At 38.5% G+C, this 12,058-nt stretch overlaps 1 protein-coding gene across 1 annotated transcript; it reads left to right on the forward strand.

Moving 5' to 3' along the window:
• The first annotated feature begins 125 nt into the window (after nt 1-125).
• Nucleotides 126-11,211, forward strand: dnaaf4 (dynein axonemal assembly factor 4). The gene is made up of 9 exons (XM_065283692.2): nt 126-279; nt 401-548; nt 634-764; nt 1,299-1,515; nt 2,105-2,235; nt 2,686-2,795; nt 9,893-10,046; nt 10,262-10,367; nt 10,790-11,211. The coding sequence occupies exons 1-9, from the start codon at nt 157-159 to the stop codon at nt 10,897-10,899; spliced, it is 1,230 nt and encodes a 409-aa protein (XP_065139764.1). The 5' UTR covers nt 126-156; the 3' UTR covers nt 10,900-11,211.
• The last annotated feature ends 847 nt before the right edge of the window (nt 11,212-12,058 follow it).

Here is a 12,058-nt window from a genome sequence, read left to right on the forward strand (position 1 = left end):
CATTGTCTGGTACTGTATATTACAGCTGTAACTTTTTATTTATTTTGTATATTTGTTCACTTCTATGTTATACGGTACTCTTATCGGTCCGCCCCTTGGCAACCACCGCTGGTGCGTCGTAGCAACAGTCTTTAGCGTTCGTTCAGTAGAGCAGAGATGCCGCTGACAGTGAACGACTTCTCGTGGACACAAAGCGAGAGCACAGTTTACATAAGTGTGCCTTTAAAGGGAATAAAGACCACAAACGTCCATATCATTTGTACGGATGAGTATCTAAAGGTAAGCTCTCTCTTACGTCATTACGTCGAGTTCTCACACCGCACGCGCTGTTAAACTGTGACGCATCGGGTACAGAACTGAAGAGATGCTGTGAAGTAAAGTTTGTTTCACTGTTTTGCAGGTCAGTTTCCCCCCGTTTTTATTTGAAGCGTTTCTGTTTGGTCCGATAGATGAGGAAAAAAGTGATGCCAAAATCGGAAATGGTGCTGCGGTTTTTACACTGCATAAGAAGACGCATGGGCTGTGGGAGAAGCTCTTTGCATGTATTGGTAGGAGTCACTGTATGACAGAATGTCATGATGGTGTTGTATTAAAGATGCATTTTAAAGCCACTTTGTCTTTTCTATTCCTAAGATAAAGACACACAGAAGCAGATCAGAGAGCAAGCGATTGTCAAAGTCCAGGACAAAGCTGCAGAAAAGTCAAAAGCCAAAGCCACACGGATTCAGCAAGAGAAGAAATTTGCACTGGAAACAACGATGAAGGTCTGTTTTACGGCTTTATTTGTTCATAACTTAACTATAACTTACACAAAACACTAACAGTCTGAATGCATATTGACTTAAAGGGGACATTTCACAAGACTTTTTTAATTTGTCAAATAAATCTTTGTTGTCCCCAGAGTACGTATGTGAAGTTCTAGCTCAAAATACACCATAAATAATTTATTATAACACGTAAAAATTGTCACTTTGTAGGTGTGAGGAAAAAATGTGCCATTTGTGATGTTTAAAATGCAAATGAGCTGATCTTAGTGCAGATTAAGGGGCGGTATTATCCCCTTCTGACATCACAAGGGGAGCCAAATTTCAATTACCTATTTTTTCACATGCTTGCAGAGAATGGTTTACCAAAACTAAGTTACTGGGTTGATCTTTTTCACATTTTCTAGGTTTATAGAAGCACAGGCACCCAGTTAAAGCACTTAAACATGAAAAAAGTCAGATTTTCATGATATGTCCCCTTTAAAACGTTTAGTTTTTCACATCTTAACTTCCTCTTGGATGTTCTGTCTGTAGCTTGAGAAAGAGGAGCGGGACAGGATTCAGAAGATGAAGGATGAAGAGCGCTTGAGAGCCACAGCAGAGCTCGAGATCTGGAAAGAAACACAGAGAAAAGCTGAAGAAGAGACATCATGCAGCACACACGATAACAAACCTGTTCACCAGAAAGCAGAGCATGCGAATATTACACCTGTGGCTAAACCATTACACAATACTGCCAAAACTACAACTGGTAAACAGACTTACATAACTAGTCGCTTTAAATTAACCAGCCCATAGAAGATCTAGGGGCGGTTTCCCGGACAGGGTTTAGATTAATCCAGGACTAGGCCTTAGTTATTTAAGGACATTTAAGAAGTTTTTACAAACAAACCTTACATAAAAAATACATGTGTGCATCTTGAGACAAAACAATGGCACTGATATATGTTAAATATGTCAATACAATGTGTTTTACAATTAAAGTAGCTCAAACATGCATTTTAGTCTTGGACTAGGATAAGCCCTGTCCGGGAAACCACCCCCTAATGTTATTACAGCATTTCTAGATAACCCAGTTATGATTTTAAGTTCTCTTTATGTGTTTTAATAATCTTTATGAATAAACATGGCCTTCACAATGTTTTTAACTTCTGTTATGACTTTTCCCGAGAGAAGTAGACAGGACTCTTAAAATTAACTGAATGATAAAAGTGGTCTTTTCATGACAAACGAGAGGTTTTGTACATTTATTAGAAACACGGTTCATTATGATTTAACTCCTGTTCAGTCTTTATAATGCTGTGAATATATGTTTTAAATCAAACACATGTTTATCCTAGATCAGAAAAGCAGTAAGCAGAAAGCAAAGCCTCTACCTGCTCCTAGATCTGCTGGCTGTATTAAGATCAATTTCACACCCCGAGTGTTTCCCACAGCCCTGCGGGAGTCTCGTGTAGCAGAGGAAGAAGAGGTGAGTTTTTTTCCAGCACAGATAATCATCACATCCGTCTGTGATGGTGGAAACACTGTGAGATCTGGGTTGATGTGGTTCAAGGTCAAAGCACTTTAAACCATTGGTTCCTTCAGGAAATGATCATCTGTATTAGACTGTAGGACACTTGGGGGGGGGGGGTTCCTGGACAGAGATTAGACTAGTCCTAGACTAAAATAAATGTAAGAGCTGTCCAAACTGAAAACAACTTGCACTGACATATCTTAAAATATATAATTTGCCTCAAAATGCACACAAGTATGTTTTTAGTTAGGCATGTTTGTTAAAACTAGTTATATTTCCTAATTAAACTAAGGCTTAGTCCTGGTTTAAGTTAATCCCTGTCTGGGAAACCACTCCTGGAAGTTTGTGTTGAATTACAGATTCAGATAATTGTAATATTTTGTGTGTTTGTGTGTGTTTGAGCAGTGGTTGATGAAGCAGGCAGAGGCCAGAAGAACAGCAGACTCACAGCTGAATGAACTACAGGACCTGACAGATGAAGAAAGAAATCCAGATTGGCTTAAAGAAAAGGGCGAGTGAGTAACACTGCTCACATGAGTTTATATAGGCAATGGGTTTTGTACTGATCTTTTTGTTGATAGAAGTGGCACTTATCATTATTTCATATCCGTGTAATTGCCTAATTTGTTAAGAGCAGAAGACATTTCAATTCAATTCAATTCAATTCAATTTTATTTATATAGCGCTTTTCACAAAAGTCAATTGTTTCAAAGCAGCTTTACATAAATAGAAGCAGTGAAAAGCACAGAAAACGACAGATAGCACAACAGAATACATGATAGCATGAGCAGTTAAATTTGCTGCGGCTATGACTCAATATTATAATTGCACGTATTACTAAAGCAACGTATAGAAGAGGAAGCTAGGTAAAGCCCAAAAAGGCTGCCTCCCCGGGTGAAAAACCCCCTAGGAGAAAAAAAACCCTGTGCTTTTATCCGAGGAAAAATAAGTCCTAGGAGGGAAAAACCCTTGGGAGAACGGAAATGGAGATTTAGCGGAGATTAAGCGGTTCTGCCGGTGATCGTTGGTCAGGTATCAGCTGGGCATAACGTTGAAGGACGGCCAGTAGATCAGAGGTGTGCCGACTTTCACATCTACCGGGACTGGGTCTGTTTGTCTCGTCCTCGGGTCGAGGACGAGACAGGGAGAGAAAAACAAAATCGTATTAGCGTAGCAGCCGTTCATATGTATTGAAGTGTCACACAGTGATGTGGTTTAACTCAGCTTAGTTCCAGACAGACTAAATATTGCGGCATAATAATATTATCCACAGTTGAGGATTTAGCAAATTGGGGGCCCAATGCGAGGGTATATATGGTAAATAAGGGTCACCTTCCGATCTTTAAGAGAAAATGAAACCTGACGACCCGTTTGACTAAGGCCTAAAGCCCCACTGTCGTCGTTAATGCAGGTTCAGTGGCAAACGGGTCTATATTGTATACCATTTACAGGACCAGGAGAAGACGCCAAAAACATCGCAACCCGACCATACGTGTTAACCCGTTTGACTAAGGCCGGAAGCCCCACTGTCGTCGTTAATGCAGGTTCAGTGGCAAACGGGTCTGTATGGCATACTATTCATAAGACTTACGATAGCGCCAAAATCGCAGCCCGACCATACGTGCCAACCCGTTTGACTAAGGCTGGAGGCCCCACTGTCGTCGTTAATGCAGGTTCAGTGGCAAACGGGTCTGTATGGCATACTATTCACAAGACACACGAAAGCGCGAAAACGCAACCCGACCATACATACCAACCCGTTTGACTAAGGCTGGAGGCCCCACTGTCGTCGTTAATGCAGGTTCAGTGGCAAACGGGTCTGTATGGCATACTATTCACAAGACACACGAAAGCGCGAAAACGCAACCCGACCATACATACCAACCCGTTTGACTAAGGCTGGAGGCCCCACTGTCGTCGTTAATGCAGGTTCAGTGGCAAACGGGTCTGTATGGCATACTATTCACAAGACACACGAAAGCACCAAAATCGCAACCCGACCATACGTGCCAAACCGTTTGACTAAGGCCGAAAGCCCCACTGTCGTCGTTAATGCAGGTTCAGTGGCAAACGGTGGCAAACTATTTAATGCAATTCATTTTAAGTGTTCATGTAGAAAAGGTTTTTATTTATTTATTTGGTTGGTCTGTGTTATGACCGTGAGTGCTTTGTTCCGTGAAAATAACTATTGCGAGTTAAGAACCTTTACTAGACAAATTATGCGAATGCTTTGTTGAAGAGAAAAGTTTTAAGTCTAGATTTAAAATGATCGACTGTGTCTGATTCTCAGACATCGGTTGGTAAATCATTCCAGAGCTTAGGGGCTAAGTAGGAAAAGGATCTTCCACTTTTAGACACTTTTGATAGTCTAGGGATAATCAATAGGCCAGAATTTTGCGACCGTAGTGTGCGTGATGGATTGTATTCTGATAGTAATTCTCTAAGATATGAGGGTGCTAAGCCATTTAAAGCTTTGTAGGTGATTAATGATATTTTAAATTGGATGCGATATTTAACTGGTAGCCAGTGTAAAGATGCCAGAATTGGGCTTATGTGGTCATACTTCTTAGATCGAGTAAGTACCCTTGCAGAAGCGTTTTGAACTAGCTGAAGCTTGTTGACCTGATTTGAATTTGACATTAGTGGTGTCTTATATGTACAGTGTACAAAACTATTTTGACACTTTCGTCCCATTCACGGTTTTACATTTCCTTTGGTGTGTAAGTGTGTATTAGAACATATTAACGATATGCAAAAGGTACAAACCCCCAAAGTAAACAATGACGCGTGTTATCCTCTCCAACGTAAATCTCTTTTCTTGGACTACAACAAACACACGGATTGTAGGCAACAGTTTACTTCCTGAGATTGGTGATGTAGACAAGACCGACATTATCATAATTCCCCCCGCTTTGAATCACAGCCTGTAAGTTAACTCCTGTTAACATTACATTGTGTGTGACTCTTTAAAACATGGTAAGGAGCGTCACGTTTCCAGCTGACGTCAGAGGTATTTAGGCCAATCACAACGTACAGATTAGCTGGCCAATCAGGAACACAGCGCTTTTCAAATTAATGATTTTTGTACAAAATCAAAGTGTTTGAGGAAGACAGGGATATCTGGAGCTACAAAAATTGATGGTATTTGGAAAATAATGTATTTTTTGAATTCATAAACCACGTGAGCACATTGTATTATACCAAATACACAAAATAATGTTGATTTTTAGCAATGAAATAAGTGCTCTTTAAGTGATGCTCAAAGATGTTTTTCTAGAAGTGCCCAGAGGTGTAAAGAGTAGCTGAAAGCCATACTTGAGTAAAAGTACAAATTCCTTACTGTAAAAATTACTCCACTACAAGTTACAAGTCACCAATTTAAATATGACTTGAGTAAAAGTATTAAAGTAACCCAATTTAAAAGTACTCAAGTATTTTTACTCGTACTGAATGTTGGCTCAAAGATGCACTAGTCCTCAACACAAAGAGACATTGTAGGTCTGGGCAGTGAAAACTAAGAAAGTTTATTTATGAGGTTTTATTTCCTAATATAGAAAAGAAATCAAACACCTCAAAATTTTGACCTGGCAGAACAAACACAGATTAAACATAGTCATAGTCTTTTGACTAAAATTTAATTTAGTTTTAGTCATATTTTTGTCATCTGAATTGATTTAGTTTTAGTCTAATTTTATTCAACTAAATGCCATGAGATTTTAGTCTAGAAATCTACATTAAATTTAATTTAAACCCATTTAATTTTAGTCTAGTGTCATTGTGTACTTGAATGTGCCATGCTGAAAAATATATAGCCTAACTTTGTGATATAAATATATGGTAACACTTTACAATAAGATTCATTAGTTAACATTAGTTAGCTACATTAGTTAACATGAACTGATAATGAGCTGCACTTATACAGCATTTATTCATCTTTGTTAATGTTAATTTCAACAATTACTAATACTTTATTAAAATCTTGTTAAAGGAATAGTCTACTCATTTTCAATATTAAAATATGTTATTACCTTAACTAAGAACTGTTGAATCATCCCTCTATCATCTGTGTGTGTGCACGTAAGCGCTGGAGCGCGCTGCGACGCTACGATAGCATTTAGCTTAGCCCCATTCATTCAATGCTGCCATTTAGAGATAAAGTTAGAAGTGACCAAACACATCAACGTTTTTCCTATTTAAGACGAGTAGTTATACGAGCAAGTTTGGTGGTACAAAATAAAACGTAGCGCTTTTCTAAGCGGATTTAAAAGAGGAACTATATTTTATGGCGTAATAGCACTTTTGGGAGTACTTCGACTCGCCTGAAAAGTCCGCTCCCCTTCTCACTCTCATAATGGGAGAGGGAGGGTGTTACTGCGCCAAGTCGAAGTACTCCCAAAAGTGCTATTACGCCATAAAATATAGTTACTCTTTTAAATCCGCTTAGAAAAGCGCTATGTTTTATTTTGTACCACCAAACTTGCTCGTATAACTACTCGTCTTAAATAGGAAAAACGTTGATGTGTTTGGTCACTTCTAACTTTATCTCTAAATGGTACCATTGAATGAATGGGGCTAAGCTAAATGCTATCGTAGCGTCGCAACGCGCTCCAGAGCTTACGTGCACACACACAGATGATAGAGGGATGATTCAACAGTTCTTAGTTAAGGTAATAACATATTTTAATATTGAAAATGAGTAGACTATTCCTTTAACATTAGTTAATGCACTCTGAACTAACATGAACAAACAATTAAAGCTTAAATTTGTATTAACTAACATTAACAAAGATGAATAAATAATGTAACAAATGTATTGCTCATGGTTTGTTCAAGGTAACTACTGTTAACTAATGAACCTTATTGTAAAGTGTTACCAAATATTCTTATATAGGCCTATCCTAAAAAAGATATAATTTTAATATTTAAAAAATTCCAGTAAACTAAAATTACACTAACAGAAATATGATAATGCATATTAAAAACGTGAAGTTGTTCATTTGAATGATTAATTGTAAACACATGTAACGTTAGTACGTAACACCACTATCTCACATTAAGTGCACTACATTTCTTCAGTCATGCATCCCTCTTTACAGTAAATACATTACAGCATACTTGATTAAATGTGAGGACAGTGAAATTGTACACTTATTATCAATCTTATAATGTACTTAAGTTACTCGGGCAATCAGTACAGGACCTCGCTGGTTTATTTTGGCTTATATAGTAAGTTATATCAAGTTATGTACCAGCTCAGGTTAGCTGATAAAGTAGCATCAGAGTATACAAACATTTGTGCTTGATTTTGAGTTGCGGGATGACCCGATCCTGCGATCGCGCTTCACTTTTGTTTTGATTGTAGCATCACATGTTTAACAAAGGGTCCCTTGACTGAAGCAAATGTGATATGCATCCATATGTTTGCTCTTTATCTCTTCTCTCAGACCAGACGCGAACTTTTCTCTACAGTTTATGACATACGCAGCACGCAGATGTCCCGCTACGGTGGCTCAACGCAAGCCATTCAGCGTTTGACATCAAACTACCGCGAGACCAGACTTCTCCATATGCATTTGATTCGCTCTCGCAGTACTTTGATTTCATACGATTGCTCTGCGCAGCGCCAAATGAAGTCCCTCAGTTGTGTGTGCGCGTCTAACCTCGCGACCACAGATTCTATCCATCATCACCCTCTGACACTTTCGTCTTGTTTTTATTTGACGAATAAACAATGTAGCGAGTAATGTTAAGTGTCATTTCAAATGTAGTGGAGTAAAGAGTACAAATACCCAATCAAAAATGTAATTGAGTAGAGAGTAAAAGTTGCCTATATTTTTGATACTCAGTACAAGTACAAAGTAGCCCAAAAAATACTTAAGTACAGTAACGAAGTACATTTACTCAAGTACTTTACACCTCTGGAAGTGCCTTTGTGCATTCTTAAATCATTGAAGGGTACTCATGTTCATAGTTAGTATGATGAACTATACTTGAAGTTACTCTTATTATTAGACACCTATGTGAACTTCAGTAACAATTGAAGAGCTCAAATGCAAAACCCTGTAAGTGCATCTAACATGTTTTCTTGTAAATGAGCATTTTTCTCTCTCTCAACTTTCAAATGCCGCTACAACTTGAATAATGCCCGCGATTGTGTTATGGGCGGGGCCATGCTCAGTGGCTCCAGTGCATCATCGAGCCACCGTTTTAGCTCCGCCCAAGTAATCCTAAACACAGAAATGTGGAAAAACTGTTTAACGCTGTTAACACCACAATTCATTATTACTGTACATAGTTCAGTCTTTGTAACGTGTTTCAGCAATACATTACTAAAATTACTAAGGCAAAAAAATTATGTGAAAATCCTAATTTTCTATAAACCTCCCTTAACCGGGTAATAAAACTCTGGCACCTTGACATACGCTCTCCATTATTCATCCAATTCTTCTGTTCACTTTTAATGGGTGACGTCATGCGTTGCCGAACTGAATTGTGGATCCGTCGGCGCCACCTCACTGCCGTTGCTTGCGGCAGAAGTTGAAAATTTCTCAACTTTTCAATGGGCAACGCATGCGTCAGCCAATCAGATCGCCTTATGCAAATAACCTAGGCAGAGCCAGCCAATTACGTTTATGGAAGACCGGTGCATGTGTTGCGGCCACTGTGATTGGCTGTTGGTACCGTTAGAGGACTTTGCTGTAAAATGTCAGTGGCAGTAGCAGATTGTGCCAACAAAGTAGTATTTCAGGGGCTGTCCACACGGAGACGCGTATCACTGTATACGTATAAATTTGTTATCGTATTGGCGTTTCATCCACACGGATCTGGCGTTTTGGGAGACTGAATCCGCTATTTTTTGAAACCGGGTCCTAAATTGGATAAATCTGAAACCGACACCCTTGCGGTTTCGTCTGTACAGCCAATCCGTATATTTTGTGAAGCGAAAACGTCATCACATCACGTGTCGGAAGCGTCACACGTAACAGCAACAATAATAACGGCGGATTACGTGATTGTGTTCGTGCTACAGAAGCTACTAAAGCCTACTAGCTTTATTACAGCAAAATCTATTGCTTCTATGCAATTGTGGTGACCAACAAGCGATAATGGACAACACCATACGTTGGCTATGCGCATGCTCAAAGTCTTCTTCTCCGTGTATAGTGTATATCTGTGGCAGAAATACAGCGCCCCATACTGGTCCGGCATATATACTACACCGCTTTCAGTCGGTTTCAGTGGTTTCGTGTTTACGGATTATTTTTTTAGAGCAAGGAAAAAAATGATCGGATAGGGAATGCACCGGCTTCGTGTGGATATAGCCTCAGAATGGCCTGAGACCAGGATTAAACGGATTTGAAGCAAATGTATTCGATGTATGTATAATACGTGCTGAGAGCATTCGGTCAATATCAATAGCAACATCTCCAATAAAAACACCTTGACAAAAAATTCAGCTATAGCATAATTTGTTTAAAAACACTTGCATCTGATATTTGAAGTGTGACTTTAGTGTTTAAATACTTTTAGTGACATTGTACATTTTCACAGCATGATGAGGTCTTTGCAAAATCCACATACAGGTAGTTTTAACTTAATCTTTTCTCTACAGTAAATTCTTCCTGGCAGGAAACTACCAGGCTGCGGTCAATGCATACAGTCTCGCCATTAAACTCAACAGAAAGATTCCAGCGTTGTTTTCCAATCGAGCGGCCTGTCATCTCAAGATAAGAAATCTTCATAAAGCCATTGAAGACAGCTCTAAGGTCTGTTTATTGTCTTGTGCCTTTAAAGTTGCTCTTTAAAGGTAGTTTCTAATTTTAGGAGTTTTACCAAGATAAGGCGAAGAGTATTGGCAGGTCACCATAGACATCAATAGGATACAAATTGCCTGTTGGTGCATCTTTGCATTATTTGTGGATGTTCTTTGTTTTTTTCTCCCTCTCATTAAAACACATTTTGCATTTGTACATTTTCACAGGCTCTGGAGTTGCTGACGCCTGCGGTTCCCGCAAACGCTGCAGCTCGACTGAAGGCACACGTCAGGCGAGGAACAGCTTTCTGTGAGCTGGAGCTTTATGTTGAAGGTGGACATGATTCACACACAAACTTGATTCTGACTCCATGAAAACACATCAACCTCGGCAGTTATGTAAATGTGTGGACACTGAATGCAAACCTCTGCTACTTTATCGACTTGACCAACAGTTATGCAAAAATGTTGATGTTTTCTTTTTAAGGCAACATTTAGAAATTAAAAACAGGTTTTTCTCAGTATAATGAGTTGAAATGTAGTCGTCACACTCCATGAATTTTTGTTCGGATAGGAAATACTGAATTTTAATACTGAGAAACACAACACAGTCACACATCAGAGAAATTTTATTAATCCAACAAATAACTTTGACTTTGACCTATTACTCTCTGATATGATTTTGTAACCAAGTAGACATTTTTACTACACAACTACACAAACATTTCATTGTTAAATCAGTTTGATGTCTGGCAGGTCTTCAGGATTATCAGGCTGCCGTTAAGATCGATCCACACAACGCAGCGCTACAGGCGGATGCAGAGAAAATTCGCCAGATCATACAGGGATCCACACCCAACTCCTGATGTCTACACCACTAAAACTGGAATTATGCTTGTACTTGTAATTGATACAGTATATGAGACTGTACATGAGCATTTTTTTTTTTTAATGTGACAAATAAAGTACTGATATGTAAAATTGACAGGTGTTTCTGCTCTGACTGTTGGTGGCAGCTCTATCATCAAACATAAATAATACTTACAGTAAATATTGGTTATTATACAGTATGATGTACATTAACCCGCCTGATGAGTTAATGATGAAAAGAAACCAACTTGAAAGGGCCATGAGGCACATTATGTTTTAGTACCAGAAAAAACAAAAAACATGATTATGATTGCTGTCCATTAAATTGTGCTTTATAATTCGGAATATACACCCGGCTGTGGTCCAAGCTTGTGTTAAAGGAATTGTCCCGGTACATCCCACATGTTCCGAGATGCTGCGAGAACGTCTGGGATATGGGATGATAGGAACAGGGCAAGAATTCAAATGTGGGTGCCCGGGCACCATAGTCGCTGTATGTAGTTTTATACATCAGTTTTTGAGATCTGGCCAGTGCTGGATCTTCAGATGAGGTTTGAGATCCCAGTTTCAGCATGCAGGAGAAAACCGGGTTTCCAGGATTTGCACATGGAGTCTTTGGAACCGGATGCTCAGGATCAGACATGATAAAATACTGGTAAATAAATAAAATAGGAAAGACATTGAAAGTAAACCCAGCAAGTATACCCAGAGCCAGTTAATGCTTTCAGGAACGTAACCCTCCTGTTATGTTTGGTGTCAGATTGACCACAAAAGCTATGTTGACATCTCTGAAAAATATGCTAATTGTATTTTTAAACCTACTTTTTGACTTTTCCCTGATCATTTTTGACTTGAAGTTACTTTTAGTCACTTTGGATATAAAAGTATATAAATGTACACACAGTGTTCCGGTAAAACTGAACTAATGAGTCTATTTTACTATTAATATGTAAAAAAAAAAAAAAACTGGTAAAACTGTTCTCAAATAACATAAATGTTATGTATTATTTGTATTACTACTTTTTTTTACTAAATATACACAAGATATGTGCTACAAAATATAAGTTTTCATTGAAATGTATCTATTAAATAAACAATTATATATAAAAGTAAAAGTTATGTTTTTGCCTATAATTTTATTTTAAATTTAAAGTT

The sequence above is a fragment of the Paramisgurnus dabryanus genome, chromosome 9 (genome assembly GCF_030506205.2).
Source record: "Paramisgurnus dabryanus chromosome 9, PD_genome_1.1, whole genome shotgun sequence".
NCBI classification, from domain to species: domain Eukaryota; kingdom Metazoa; phylum Chordata; class Actinopteri; order Cypriniformes; family Cobitidae; genus Paramisgurnus; species Paramisgurnus dabryanus.

Bases quoted from the DNA above. Each gene is read 5' to 3' on its own strand.
- dnaaf4 (XM_065283692.2), top strand. From the start codon at position 157: ATGCCGCTGACAGTGAACGACTTCTCGTGGACACAAAGCGAGAGCACA. The intron at 1,516-2,104 runs GTAAACAGACTT...TGTTTATCCTAG, and splicing joins TACTGCCAAAACTACAACTG to ATCAGAAAAGCAGTAAGCAG. The intron at 10,047-10,261 runs GTCTGTTTATTG...ACATTTTCACAG, and splicing joins CCATTGAAGACAGCTCTAAG to GCTCTGGAGTTGCTGACGCC.